General features: G+C 38.7%; 1 protein-coding gene across 8 annotated transcripts in view; it reads left to right on the top strand.

Moving 5' to 3' along the window:
• ARID1B (AT-rich interaction domain 1B) overlaps nt 1-14,266 on the top strand; it is a 336,986-nt gene that overhangs the window by 296,522 nt on the left and 26,198 nt on the right. For 5 of the 8 annotated variants that reach the window (XM_069852077.1, XM_069852071.1, XM_069852073.1 and 2 more), the window contains 3 exons: nt 6,139-6,248; nt 7,004-7,162; nt 13,090-13,299. In XM_069852077.1, coding sequence (XP_069708178.1) covers nt 6,139-6,248; nt 7,004-7,162; nt 13,090-13,299 — 479 coding nt within the window. The remainder of the gene's footprint in view (nt 1-6,138; nt 6,249-7,003; nt 7,163-13,089; nt 13,300-14,266) is intronic. The other 3 variants (XM_069852076.1, XM_069852075.1, XM_069852074.1) reach the window with 1 other exon arrangement.

Below are 14,266 nucleotides of genomic sequence, written 5' to 3'. Positions count from 1 at the left end.
GTTTTTTTCTTGTGCTGGCTTGTAAGCCATTGGTTACTCCACCATCTGGATGAAGAGAGAAAAGCTGTTGAAAAAAACAGTAGATAGTAGCTTGCTTTTCCCCCACCAGAGCTGTCCCAGGTAATATTATTTTGTGTTTGTGTATCTATGTGTTTTGTCTGACTTGCTGAAATAAAATTACTTCCGAGCATTGAAACTGTGCTATAAATTTGGTTTTACTATTAGCAGAAGTAATTTTTCCCCCTTTTCCTTTGGCCCCCAGAGCTGGAAAAATAACCAACAGCAAACAGATGGCAGAGTGCCCTGCCTAAGAAGATTTATGTATTCCTAAGGAATAACCAGTTTAAAGGAAGATTCACAGAGGTTTTTTTGTTCAGATAATTCAGCCATTCGTTATTTCATACAGTGCAAATCTGTTCAATGCAAGGCCATTTATCCTAGCAGTCTTTTGTATGGGGTAGTCATACTCTTTTTATTGTGTTATGCATTCTGAAATATTGGATTTTTAATAATTTAAACATTTATCTGGATTTTTTCTGCCAGCGCATTTGTGAGGTTTTCTTTTGTTCCAGTTTTATTAATTCAAAGATTACCCAATGGAAAGTAAGTATGAGATGAACTAGAGGAGTTCAGCGCACCTCTTTTCCTCTGTGTGTGAGCAGACATGCATCTAGATTGCACTATATTGCTTTACGCAGGCAGCCTCCAAGAGTATACAGGCCGTGTTGGTACAGGGGGAAACAAAAGAGAAAATTAAGTATGAATGTAGTATTGGGGGCACATGCAGTGGGAATGCTCCATTTCCCCCTATTCTGACTCATTCTTCTGCCAGGGTCAAAGAAATGAAGTGCTGAGCTTAAGGCAAGTGTAAATATAGCACTTAAAATGATAATGTGTGAGCTGGGGAAGTGCTTCAGGGTCGACTCTGGCCCTGTGTTTGATGAGGTGGAGAACTTCCAGGTGATACCTACTTAGGAGCTTGAAAATGGCATTGTCTGTGACACAAAGACCAATTCTGCTGTCTGCATCTTGAGCCTTTTTGCTGCTAATGTAGTCACCTGTCTTTCGGATAAAACAGGATTCAGTCTGTGTGTAGGGCCAAAACCAAATGCAGCTGAGTGGCTTCTGATGAAGTCAAGCGTGGACATGAGTTAATTTGCTAACATGCACTGAGCACGATCAGCTAGCGGCCAGTGAAAAACTAAGGTAAGCAATAGGAAGAAGTTGGTTTCTTTGTTTTGATCTTGGTTTTGGAGGGTGTAGTTGTGCTGTCTGTTTTGAGGGAGGAAGGTAGGTTTTAGCTGTATTCATCTTAATAAAACACAATTTTAGATTTTGCTCTCTAAAATGGAGGAAGATTGCTGATGGCGTTTGATTTGTTTTCATATGGTTTTGGAGCTTCAGTACAGCTAAATATAACACTGGTTTTGCCACATGTTTTTATTAGTTCTTATAACTCCTTATTACCAGTTGATCCTTTTTATTCTTCGGTTATTTGAATTAATGTCGCAATTAAAAGGAAATTAGTGTTGCAGTTCTGCATCCTGGTACATCAACAATGGCCATGGATCAAATAAGAGATCGGCAGCTTCTGCTGATGTAGAGCAATTGAGAAACACAGAAATTATGAGATCAAGGCAGATAGATCCATCTGATAGAATATCCCATCCATAACAATACCAAAAGCTTCAAGATAAAGTGCCAGAATCCCCTCACAGCTGTGGAACAAACTGCCATTCAGAAAAATGATATAACCTCCCCTGTCCTTTTGTTACATGAATTCACATTTCCTATCTATGTTTTAGATCTTTTTCTTCTATTTTTTTTTTAATTCGGGTTTTAAAAACATATATAATAAAAGGAAACTTAGAAAACCCAACATAAATAAAATAATTATTTCATGCTGTGAGCCTTGTTAATTCTAGAGAAAATTCCATCAAAAATAAGTAAGACAGAGTTTGGATCTCTCAGATTTCCATATAGTGCTTGCACAGAAATGGGCACTCTTAATCTCTGCTACCGCTGAAGGTGAGCTAAACAATAAGAAGGCATTAATCACCTTACTGCTGCAAGGATCTTTTCCTGGTTTCACAACCTCTGTCCTACTGAAACCTTCTGTTTTGTAGGTATTATTATTCCCAACGAATTTTTGACATTGTAATACTTTACATAAAACATGAAGTTCTGGAAAAAGTTATTTACACTACAGGAATTAAAAGGATGCTTTTAAAAAATAAAATTAAACACAGATACACCACTTACCATTTCGTATGTATTATATATTTTATTACTTGGTATTTATTTGGGTAAACCTCTGAGAGAAAAAGCAATCATTTGTGAATGTGAAGCATTTTTTTAGAAATATTAATTGGTTTTTGCTGGTTCACAGCTTGGTTACATTTATTTTCTTCTGAAAAATGGAAACCTCCATTTATTTCACTATATTTTTGCTCTAACACATACCTTCATATGAGCTATTACATAATGCGCATTTAAATAAACTTTCTAGAGGATGTCAGCAGTTGGTAACAGCTGAAGTATCCCATCACCTATACTCCAAACAAGTGATGGCTGGAGTCCTATGGTCACTGTAGGACTGTAAATCAAGCCAGCTCCTGGCACAGAGGTGGCTGTGTCCCAAAACTACATATACTTGTTATCCCTTGGAGGAGGATTGGTAGGCAGAAAGGAGATGGGGTGCTCAGGTCCTTGGTGAGCCACTTATTCCTTTTCAGCTAAGGTGCCCAAGCACCCTGGACTGTGCTCTTCCCCAGAGAGAGATGGTTATTCATGGTAGGACATTGGGCAATGTTATTGCCCCTCTTCTGTTTTTCCTGTGGGCATAAAAAGATCCTCTTGCCAACTCCACAGGAGTCACAAATTCACTGCTTTTTCTTTTTCTTCTTGTTTTGTTTGTAGGGAGAATGCTCAGGGTGGAAAGGAAGAAGGAATGTCTTACAAGGGATGTAATATTCTGTTTTGTAGTGTGATTTGTTATTGCACTAGCAATAAAGAGAAAAACAATGTTTGTGTATTGCTGCTCCTAGAGTATTTCATCATCTTCTGGGACTGAAAGAGCAGCCTTTAGCAAAAAAAGAATACTTTGCTGCAGTTTTACTCATGTCAATATCTGCCTTTGAGTACATTAAATTCAGCGTGGAATAGTTAATTCAGGACCTTGACCCATACTTGCTTTTTGAAATCATTCTAGCTCTTAAATTCTTATAATAAGCCAGAGGCTAGTACTTGAAACCTATTCACAGTACGCTACAACACTTTTGAGTCAAGATTTCCCTGTTATCCTCCTCTCTAAAATGTTTTATCCTTTGGTCTGCACTTCACACGCAGAATTATTAGTGCCTGTATAGAAAGAGAGTGTGTCTTATTTTAGCAGTTTCGTGACAATAACAGTATTTCACTGCTCAGAAAGGGTCAAAACAATGTTCTTGCTGTACCACTTCACTAAAAAAAGTGAAGGAATGTCTGCTTGCAAATCGCTGGGGAGTAGGTTTGCAAGAAGTTATGAAGCAGCATTTCAACAGTGGATAGAAAAGTGGTTGTGGAAACATCTTAGGTAAAAGCTGTAGGGAAACAGACAACTTCACAATTTGCTAGTGAAATCCTTGCAGGTAGAAAGAAAGGGTGTAGCTGAAATAAATAAGAACAAAAGGTGAAAGAGAATTTGGGAAACTTTATTATATTTTTCATAATTGTTTCCAACTCCTGATAGTTATATTTACATGTGGCAACAAGAAATATTAAAAAGCCAAAATAAATCAGGAATTTTACAGCTCTAAACATAATTAATACAGTCACAATGCTTGTGGTAATGTGGGTAACTTGCTCTTTACATGAAGCGTTTACTTAAACCTCTCTGGAAAAGAGATTATTTTATAAAGGAATTCTGATGGAAACAGGGCTGCCAGGAGTGGGCAAAATTCTTATATTTGAAATAAAAATATGATGTGCCAGTGAGGTAGCACTAGGTAACAGTGAGAATTTAGCCATGCAGAATTCTGGTGAAGAAGTGTGATTGATAACTTGTTTGGCCCCTCTAAAACCTCTTTAGTGGGGAAGGGTCATCTTTGGTTGCTTTGAAACGAAAACTAAGACTTCTTTTTTTTAGCACTTTGACAGCATTAAATGTGTTAACATGGAATTTGTGTAATAATTCTGTATCCCAGTTTGAAAGCAGACTGTGGCATACGTTTGACCATTATGTACATATATTTTAAAAAATCTCTAATAGGAAAATACTTTTTCTTAAAAAGAAACCCTGTAGAATTTGAAACAAAATGTGTTAGGATGCCATCCCTCACTTCATAAAGGTCACAAGCTGCCCCAACTCCTCAAACGGAGTATATGGACAAAATGCATATGAATCAAATGCATAGTGGATGCTGGCTTCCCAGTATCACATTGCTTGGCTGTTTTGTTGAGGTTTCACACACATACGTAAAAATAACTGCATTTTTAGCTGATCCCAATAGATTTTTCTCTGCAGCTGTGCCACTTGAAAAAGGCTTTTTGTTCCAATTCTTGAAGTCTTAAGTATTGCAAGTATTTTTTTTTTAAAGTCTCAGTTATGATTTATGTGTTGTGATGACTTTAGGGGCTTGATTGGGCTACAAATGTGCTTTGAAAAAAACAACAAAATGTGTCCATGAAAAACACTGGTAGTTGAAAGCTGAGTATTGAGCATACAGTTGTAAACTCACATGGCACATGGCTGGGTAGGTTTTTTTGGCAGACCCATAGTCTCAACCTGCAGTGATGCTAAAGATATTAGCAAATTAACACTGCAAAGCTTGCCAGCGTATTCGCTAGAGTCCTGCTCGTGCTCTCACTGCTGTAATTAAAACCAATTATTTTCTAAAACATAGTAATACATGAATATGTGCAATAATCATTTTGTAGTGGGCAATCTGTGAAGTATTTTTAAAGCTTCTTTTCCCTCTCCTATCTTTGGCTTGCTATCAGTGTGCCTGCTGCCTTGTGCAAGCCAGCATTGTCATTTTGCAGAGAGGTGCGCTAGTCTGGTAATGATCAGATTTTTTCATTTTTTTTTTTAACAATGATGCTTTGCTGATTCTTAAAATTTGTAAGTCTGGGATATGGGGATATGTATTTTTTCCTTTTTATTTCCCTGTAGGTTATTCAATCCTATGTTTTTCTTATCTCTTATCCTTCCTTGAAAGAAGGGCGTGAGGGCGAGAAAAAAGGGAGAGGAAGGGAAGATAATCCTGTCTTTTGCAAATGCTGTGCACATGGTTTTCTGCAGGGAAAGAATCACCTGGTGTCTTTCTGTTGTTCTTTGGTTATTTTGCATTGATTCAGTGTCACGGCACTTTCTAGCATCTGCTCTACCCACTGTTTTCCGCCTATTTATCCAAATGTTTCTTCTTGCATCTTTCCAGAAATCCAGGAACCCAGCAGCTCTGCAGCAATAACACTATACTTAGCACTTGCATCTTCAAATAAAAAAAACCCTTAAACTCCTCACATCCCTGGGAAACAACTGCATGCCGTTATCAGAGAAAGACATTTGTGCATTCATTATAGTCCCACCTCATTTTGGCAGGAGGGGGAGAAGTTGAGTGCTGCTTCTCCAACAGAGCAGAGTTTACAGCTTGCAGTTCTGTAGTTAAGGCTCACAGTGTCTGAGCCATCCATACTGAAGTTGGTATGGGTAGGAATTATCTGCTGGACAGCAACGTTAATGCAGATGTGATTGGGAAATACAGCTTTTTTCTTGGATTCTACGTTGCAAGCGAAATGCCCATTATTTTCATTTACATTTGTTGCTGAAGGGAAGGTGCAGTAGTTATTAAATAGACCTTTCTGTTAAAATGTAGTGGTCAAATATGGAGACAGTAGAAAACTCAGCAGCATGAAGAATTAATTTTATTCCGTGAAGTGTTTGTTGTTGCTGCATGGTGCTTGTATTCTCTTGTTTGTTCTCTTTTATTTCCTTGCTTCAACTGAACCAGTTTCCAGGTTTCCGGATGCTAGTATAACACGACAAAGGTGGGATAACCTCTGCTTCATGTGTTGCCACAATTTTGCAGCAGGAAGCGCATTTTTTTCTGACAGAGCCAAGCGTAATCATGCTTAACTGTTTCTCCTGTTTTCGATTAGCACCTATGGGTCTTGCAGATATGATGACACCCGGTGAGTCCAAACTACCCCTTCCTCTCAAAGCAGATGGCAAAGAAGAAGGACCCCCCCAACCCGAGAGCAAGTCAAAGGTATTTACCACCTCCGCACGTGGTGTTGGTTCAGCCCGCAGAAGTCTGCTGTATTGTCCTTCATCTTCTGGTTTTGGCCTACCCACTTCTGTTCTTTCCTGCATGCCTTTCCATTCACGTGCAATCCCTTTGTTTATTTCTTTTCTTTTTTTGTTTGTTTGTTTGGTTTGGTTTTGGTTTTTTTTCCTTTCATTGTGTGGATCTGAAAGTTACTAGTTCTTACGGCATTTTAACTTGCGGGGGCCAAGCAACCCAAGCCAAAAGTTGCGTGGGGATTTGGCTGTGCTAGGTGGGTGGGGAAGAAGGGTCTTGCCTGTTTTTAATACTCGCAGCCATTTTTCTCTGCCTTCAGTTATAGCTTCCTGTTTTGGCCGCCTCAGCAGCAGCAACGTATTTAATATTTTGCTTTCCTGCCTTATTTGATTAAAATAAGGTGAACAGCTTGGTTTTTTTTCTTTCTTTCATAAGGGGAAACCCATGCTTAGCATTCCATGTGAGCTTGAATTAAGCATGGTGGCTTAGTGACTTTAGCCAAGCATCCAGCAAACTTTCCAAATTATACTAATTAACAATGCTGTTTTAATATCGTTTATATATATATTTATATATGTGTGTGTTTTCTGTATGTGTCTCTCTGTTTATATATATTTTATATATAAAAATTGGTCATTCTGTTAAACTGGATGTATTTTTTTGTTTTTAATAAAGTTTGCCCTGCCTTTGTCATATTATTTTTTTTTATTCCTCTACCACAGGATAGCTACAGCTCTCAGGGTATTTCTCAGCCCCCAACCCCAGGCAACCTGCCAGTCCCTTCCCCAATGTCCCCAAGCTCTGCTAGCATCTCCTCATTTCATGGAGATGAAAGTGATAGCATTAGCAGCCCAGGCTGGCCAAAGACTCCATCAAGCCCTGTAAGTGGCTCTGGTTTTTTTGGTTTTTCTTTATTTTTTGTAATTAATTATATTTTAATGCTTGCTTGTTTGTTTTGTAAATTCCTTTTCCTCATTATTTATCCACTAAACAGTTTTCTTTCTTTATAACACTGGGTACAAATTCTGCTCTCGGACACATGACTGTAAGTTCCACTGCCTGGCTTCAGTGGGGCCTGAGCATGCTTATCCCAGGGCAAAATTTGTCCCAAGAGTACTTTGAAATAAGAAAGAGTAAAATTGCGTGCATCGTGCAAGTGTGCTGTCTGGTAATACAGCAGTTGTTGTGAAGAAAACATCCTTCCTGTAATGCATCAGCTTCCAAGCATGCCGACTGTGTTGTTAAGGACAATTCCATTTCTGTTCCTGGGCCCAAACTCCTTCACACAACTGACTTCACTCTGGTTGTTGCGCTTGTCTTTGCTAGGATTATTTAGAAAAATACAAAACAAAACAAAATGAGAAATTTTCTCCCCTATTGAAACTAACATCCATCAGAGATTAACCACGAAAAAGCTGCCATGTATACTTTTGAAACAATTTGAATTTTGCATTGTGTATTTGGAAATACAATCATTATGTTATTGAGGCACAGTCTAAAACAAAACTGTTTCTGATTTGCTTCATTCAGTTATTGTGGGTAGAAAAAAAACCTGATGCATGTATGCTTTTTGGAAAACTATTTTTTAGATGAATAATGTTTATTCATTCTCATACAGGTTGTAAGCAAAAACCTGAGAGATGTGTGGAGCTAATAATGGATTTCATCATGTGTATCTATATATATACATACATGGAAAATCTGTATACCTATATAGAAAAGAGAATGCAGACATAAGCTGGGGAGCAAATGTCTGCTTGGTTATTTTTGCTTTGTTGTTTGAATTAGAAAAATCTATATTGTTCCTCTTTTCTTTCTTTTTACCAATAGTAATAATGATCGAAATTTCTCTGTAGAAAAATACTGGAATATATTCTTCTGAAAAATATAAAGAGTTTTTTTTTCCAATGTTAATATGCATTTAAATTAGCAACAATTCTTTTATAACAACTTAATTTTCACAAAGTGATACCTTAAAGAGTATGTCTCAGGGCAAACAGAGGGAGGCCAATTGGAGGGAAAAAGATCTACCCATCCAAAAACCAGACATCTAGCGAATCCCCTGAGCAAAGGGGCAGCATGGCATAAAATGCACCACCTTAATATTTTGATGTTTATTTGGCAGCGACTTTGAGTCTCAGAAGGCAGATGGTGTTACTTCTTTCCACAAAGTCTCATCTTAACCGCGATTCTGAAAGTGTGGTACCAAAACCTCTGTTAGTTTGCTTTGTAGTAATGTTTAGAATATTGCTTGTTTGAGCAGTTTTCAGGAGGAGAGCAAAAGAGTTATTGCACAGACTGTCCAAATCAACGAGTTGTTCTTCTACAAGGCTACCATATGATAGTGCATTCCTGAGCTCTTTGCATAAACTGCATACCAAATCTTCAAGTCGTCATGAACATATGTGGAGTTTTTTCCATGTAAATATGCCAAAATCTAGTGTTGGAGAAAATAAACAGAGCAAGTTTGTGCTTTCAGTTTCTTCTGAATGCCCTTCTGTCCAAATGCTGCTGCATCTTTAGCTTCAGTTAGCTTCTTGGTGCACAGATATAGATAAATACAATGCTTTGGAATGACAGAAAAATAAATGCTGTAAATTGGCTGATGCCTTTTGTCCCATGAAGGCCAGTGTATTGGATAACTTCATTGACTTCAACAACAGCCTGACATAGACTGGAACGATTGATTACAGGCGTTTCATTACACTTGAAAACAGCTTGAATTCGTTCATTAAATTCCAAAGATGCTTCATGTGCTACAACTTCTCCATTCCAGCAGAGGATAAAAGCAAGGATGAATGGTCTATGATTCGCTTCACAGTATCCCTGTGATCCTACTAAGTGGATTCTCTCTTTCAGTAGTTTTATGTGGAAGTGAGGCATGAAAAAATGTGGAGACGGAATAGTTAAATGTTATGTTTTGAGTGGTCTTTGGGTACATCAGTAAAAGAACATTTCTGCTATGCTAATTTCACATGTCGTATACGTCCCTGACAGTGGCAAGGTGGCTTTAGAATTCTTTAAAAGAGAAATTTCAAGTGTAGGTGAGAACTATTCAGGGTCACTGCAACATGAATAAAAGAGTAGGTTATGAAAACACCATAAAATGCTATTCATAGGTACCTATTCCTAGGGACCCGTGAACGTTACAATGAATGCAACTGAATAGTACTGTATCTCCATGGTGCTAGCTGTTAGGGGTCTGCAGAGTCCTTCAGGAGGAAGTCTTGATGGAGGATTGCGTCCTGCAAAAGCCTCTGCCAGAGACTGAACTTCGGCAAGTTTTGCTGCCGATGTATGCATGCTGTGTTGTAGTAAAATAGGTCTATGTAATAAGAGTAACATGGGCATTATTGAATTAGGGGAAATGAGCAGTAGATAGCTCTATAAATACAAATTTTTAAATATATGTACAGAAACCACTACCCACTACCTTCATGTAGGAAGAACTCCTACTGAAATTTGTGTTGTTCTGAAGGATTCTGCAGACTCGCCATACAAGGGTCTGCATATAATACAGATTTAATAGGTGTGAAAATAAATATTGAAAATAAAGTATAGACTTCAGCAGATTTAATGTGGGAATTGGCTTTAGTATCCACATACTTTGGTGGATTTTGTTGAATCACCCGTTAAACATGGCCAGTCCTATAATGTAGAAGTGTGCTAGGGAGTAGGAGCAGAGTAGGATGCTACTAAATCCATAAAGGTATGTGCCAAAGGCTTGCACCAGTATTCTTTTACCACCAAAATTATCAGCAGACTTTACAGAAAATAAGCTCATGATCTGTATTCTTCCAGCATTGCCTGACATGCACACATTTTAGTTAACAGTCCGCTAGCAGGATCATTTTGTAATAATCCCTTATTTTCTGAGGGATAACATTTACCTATAAGCAAATTTAGGCTTCCAGCTGAACCTGTCCATGTGGAACTGAAGTTTGTTTGTGTGTAGACTTGCTTGCACACATCTGTCATTTTTCTATGTTTACATTTATAAAAATAGAGAAGAGGAAAAGATCTTTACTCTTGAGGAATAGCATTCTTCCCTCCCGTGCGTTCTTCTGAAGTTAACATTTCATTTCAGAAGAAAATTGCACCCATTTTACAAAGCATGACAACCTGAAAGCTCACACAGTAAGAAACACTTCTTACCTTCTGTAAGCTGTGAAAAGTTTTCAGATTATACTGTCGTTTTAGAGCCTGCTACCACACTGCTGAAAAGCAGGATCATTTGAGATATACAGTAGGAAAACCTAGAATGAAAAATTCTTAACTGGTTTCCATTCTGCTCTGAATCTGAGTTAAAAAAACCCAAAAACTACTTTACCATATAAAAATGAAAACATAAAACTGGTAAATCTGAACATTCTTAATTGTGAGCTACCATAAAAGTGAAATAGAAAGGATTTTGATACCTCATATGTTAGAATATAAACGCATACAAAATTTACTATGTAAAAGCTGAAATTTCCCACCTTCGTTATTATTAGAGTTCTGTGACATTGTAAGTGTTGGATTAAAATTAATGCTTATAAGCAGCAGAGTAAATTTGTTCTTGCTGCAGTAGGCTAGCTCCAGTTTATTCAGTTGTTCAACACTAGGTGATCATACATCTGTTCTCTCTACAAAACCAAATTGGTAGCAACATGACTTGTCTACTTCCCTCTTTCCACCCACCCCAATAAAATCTTCAGTCAAAGTATATTTGTTGAAAAGAGTTAAACTGATTTTCTTGGACACAGAGATAGATAGCAAATGATGCTTAGAGTAAGCTGGTTGCCATTACAAAATCAGTTTGTGCTTTCATTTTGTAACCAGCAGGACTCATGTCAAAGCACTTTCCTGCCAGCCACTTAGTATTAGTAAAACAAATTCAGCCTTGACTCTCAACTTCAGTAGGAGTTGTAGCACAACTGACTATGGCTCAAATAAATTCAGGAGTGTGCCTCATTGCTAAGTAAGAAAGGTGACGATATCTGTAGGAGGGGCTACTGCAAAGAAGTTACAGTACCAGGAAGCAAGGCAGAAAACTTTAGAGGAGGCTGTTTATTTAATTGAAATGAATATCCATTCACTGGAAAGAACAGCAATGGCTCATGGAACTGCTGGGTCACCCCCCTTGGCTTTACATCTCTTTTCTCCTGGCTCTCCTCCAGCATTGCCAAGTTTCAGCTAATGGCTAGAGGGAGGTACAGAACCTGTCATACTTTCCAGGCTAACGTGCAAGATGAATGGTGGCAATGCTTTTAAAGTCATTGCCAGTTTGATGCTTCTCTGTTGCATCTTTTGTGGTGTTGAGTACCAGTGCTATGTAGGGACACGGACAAAGTAAGTGGTTCTGTAACATCCGTGAGGGTCGTCTTTAGAGATGTTCAACTAGAAATAAGTTCCTGTTTACCTCAGAATAATGCTGTCTCCTGTTCAAAGCAAAGAAAAGACGAAGGAGGGAGACAGTGATTGACTAGATTAGTTTAAAGAAATGTCTGCTGCAATCAACAACAAAGTTTAAGATTTGCCTATACAGACATAAAGGATATGTTTCCCTTCATGTATTTGGCTCCTTTCCCAAAGCTTTATATCAATCTTTTTCTCTTTTGCTTAGTTCTGGCCCATTCCCGTCTTTCACTGCTGAGCAGATCACATCACCTTCTCCAAGCAGGAGGATCTTGCCGCAGTAGCAGCGGCCTCACTCTGCTGTCAGATCAGACGCACCTCAGATAGGACGTAGTCCATCCACATATGGCACAGAGCCCAGCTCACATGGTTATATTGCACAGAAAAGATATGGTGAGAAGATACAGCTTGGGTAGCAGCCTCAGAGCTTTCTGCCTTCTCCACATTGAGAAGAAAAGGATATCAAGATAACATGATCTTTTATTAGCTGTAAAGCCCAATTAGCAGCATTAGAACAGACTCTCCTGCAATTGTGCCAGGTGAGAAAGAATTCTGCTCTTTCCACCTCTTTCAGTTTTCCCGATGGTGATTCAGCTCTGATCACTGTGCATCCCTTGTTTTCCCCAGGTCATAATAAACACACTTTTTGCAAGGGACGACATGTGAGATGGCTGTTTTCTATCCCCTTTCAAGGGGGAAGAGTAGTAGTAGCTATTCATAAGCGTTACTGGCTCAGGCAGCTAATTGACAGTTCACAAAGATTGCCACCAATCTCCTTGTACTGTAGGCATTCTTGCTCATCTTGCCTTTTGGCCAGCGGTGATGTGAAGAGGTAGTAAAGCATAACCATTTGTGACTTTAAAGAGTGCTACTCCTAAGTGTAGTAGTTTGTAATGATTTGCACTTTAGGCTACGTTTTTGCAATTCCTGTTCTGGAGAAACACTTTCAGGCTTTCTAGCCCCTTTTTGGGAGCAAAGAGGAGAGGGTCGATTTGGTTTGGTTTTAGGATTATGTAAAATTGTGTGGGACAAACTTGTGTTAAATTTTACCCGAACTATTGCTTGCAAAGCATTTGGAGATACGTGGTTGAGAAGCACTATATGAGAGCGACTTCTTCTTAAAATGACACGAGGCAACATCAGGAACTTGCCTTCTGGGATCCAAAGTTCAAATCAGTGAAAGAAATATGAAAATGGGGAGTTTGGGCCCTTTATTTAAAGCTGAATTTTCCATTTATGGACAGAATGTACTGTTTGTGCCTGAACTAGTAGCCTTCATTCCTGACTGTTGTGTGATAGCTTTAGTTTGTTTGACATCTTCTCTTTTTCAATGTTGTGAGTTTCTTACTTTCTTTTCCCCTCCCCTTCCCACCCTTCCCCCAACTCTTTTTTTTTTCTTCTTGCAATTTAGAAATCAAGTTCCTCTACCACAACTGGAGAGAAGATCACAAAGGTCTATGAACTGGGAAATGAGCCAGAGCGCAAGATGTGGGTGGATCGGTACCTCACGTTCATGGAGGAGAGAGGCACCCCTGTGGCCAGCCTGCCAGCTGTAGGCAAGAAGCCTCTGGACCTGTTCAGGCTCTATGTCTGTGTCAAAGAGATTGGAGGTTTAGCACAGGTGAGAAGTAGTGCTTAAAAGTGAACCTTTTGAAAAGGTGATAGACATTTTTATCTAGAGTATTTCCTGCTGGTTACATTTTCAGCCTTGGCCAAGTTGTTGAAGAAAACAGAGTTTTGTCCTTTAATATTTGTCTGGAGTTAATTTTAGGTGTGTAATTGCCCTGAAACTCTGCAGTGTGAATCAAAATATATCATTGCTGTGGGCAGGTGAAATTGTTACCTGTTCAGGTGAATTCAATAATGCCACTAAGAGAAGAAAAGAGTAGAAGACCACTGGATCAAAGTTATGAGTTAGAAAGAGGTGATAGAGCTGAAAGAAAAAGGAGATTTTGAAATCCATCCTTCATGGTCAGGGATACTGCTTTTAGGACAAATCATTTCACCTCTCCAGAGAAATGGCAGATGTATTGTTGAAAATGCAGTCATTTGTCCCAAACCTTTCATCTCCAAGTCTCTGTGGTGCTTACGTTTCTTAGACTCGGACTGTGCTTTCCCTGTGTTTGGCAAATGCTTACGGGATATTTTGGGTTGCCTTACTAACATAATGATTACAAGGAAAAGGTGAATCACTGAATTGAGATGAAGGAATATGAAAGCAAGAAGATCTGAGAATCAAAATGTCACTGATAGAAGAGAGAGCTTTGTTTTGTGTTCTCACCAGTTAACTGGAAGCTTCACAAAGGGGTGGTTGGAAATTACGTGTTAATTCTGTAAGACTGACAACCACAGAGCAAAACTAAATGGTTCATTGTCTGCCACCACCGAAAGGGAAAGCAAGGGAAAATGGTCAGTATTTGCAGCTCTAGATTTGGTATTTGAAGTCTTCTGTCCTTATCTGATGCTTTTACAAAGCATCCCTTGCATCTGGGGGATCACTCTGGTGAGGTGCTAGAAGCTACTGTGAAGTGCCGAGACTCGTAATTTCTGTGGGTTTAGGAATGTTTCTGGTTGCTCAGTGCTTTGCA

Source organism: Phaenicophaeus curvirostris, chromosome 2, assembly GCF_032191515.1.
Source record: "Phaenicophaeus curvirostris isolate KB17595 chromosome 2, BPBGC_Pcur_1.0, whole genome shotgun sequence".
In the NCBI taxonomy this organism is placed as follows: domain Eukaryota; kingdom Metazoa; phylum Chordata; class Aves; order Cuculiformes; family Cuculidae; genus Phaenicophaeus; species Phaenicophaeus curvirostris.
This window is presented reverse-complemented; position numbering and strand designations above follow the sequence as displayed.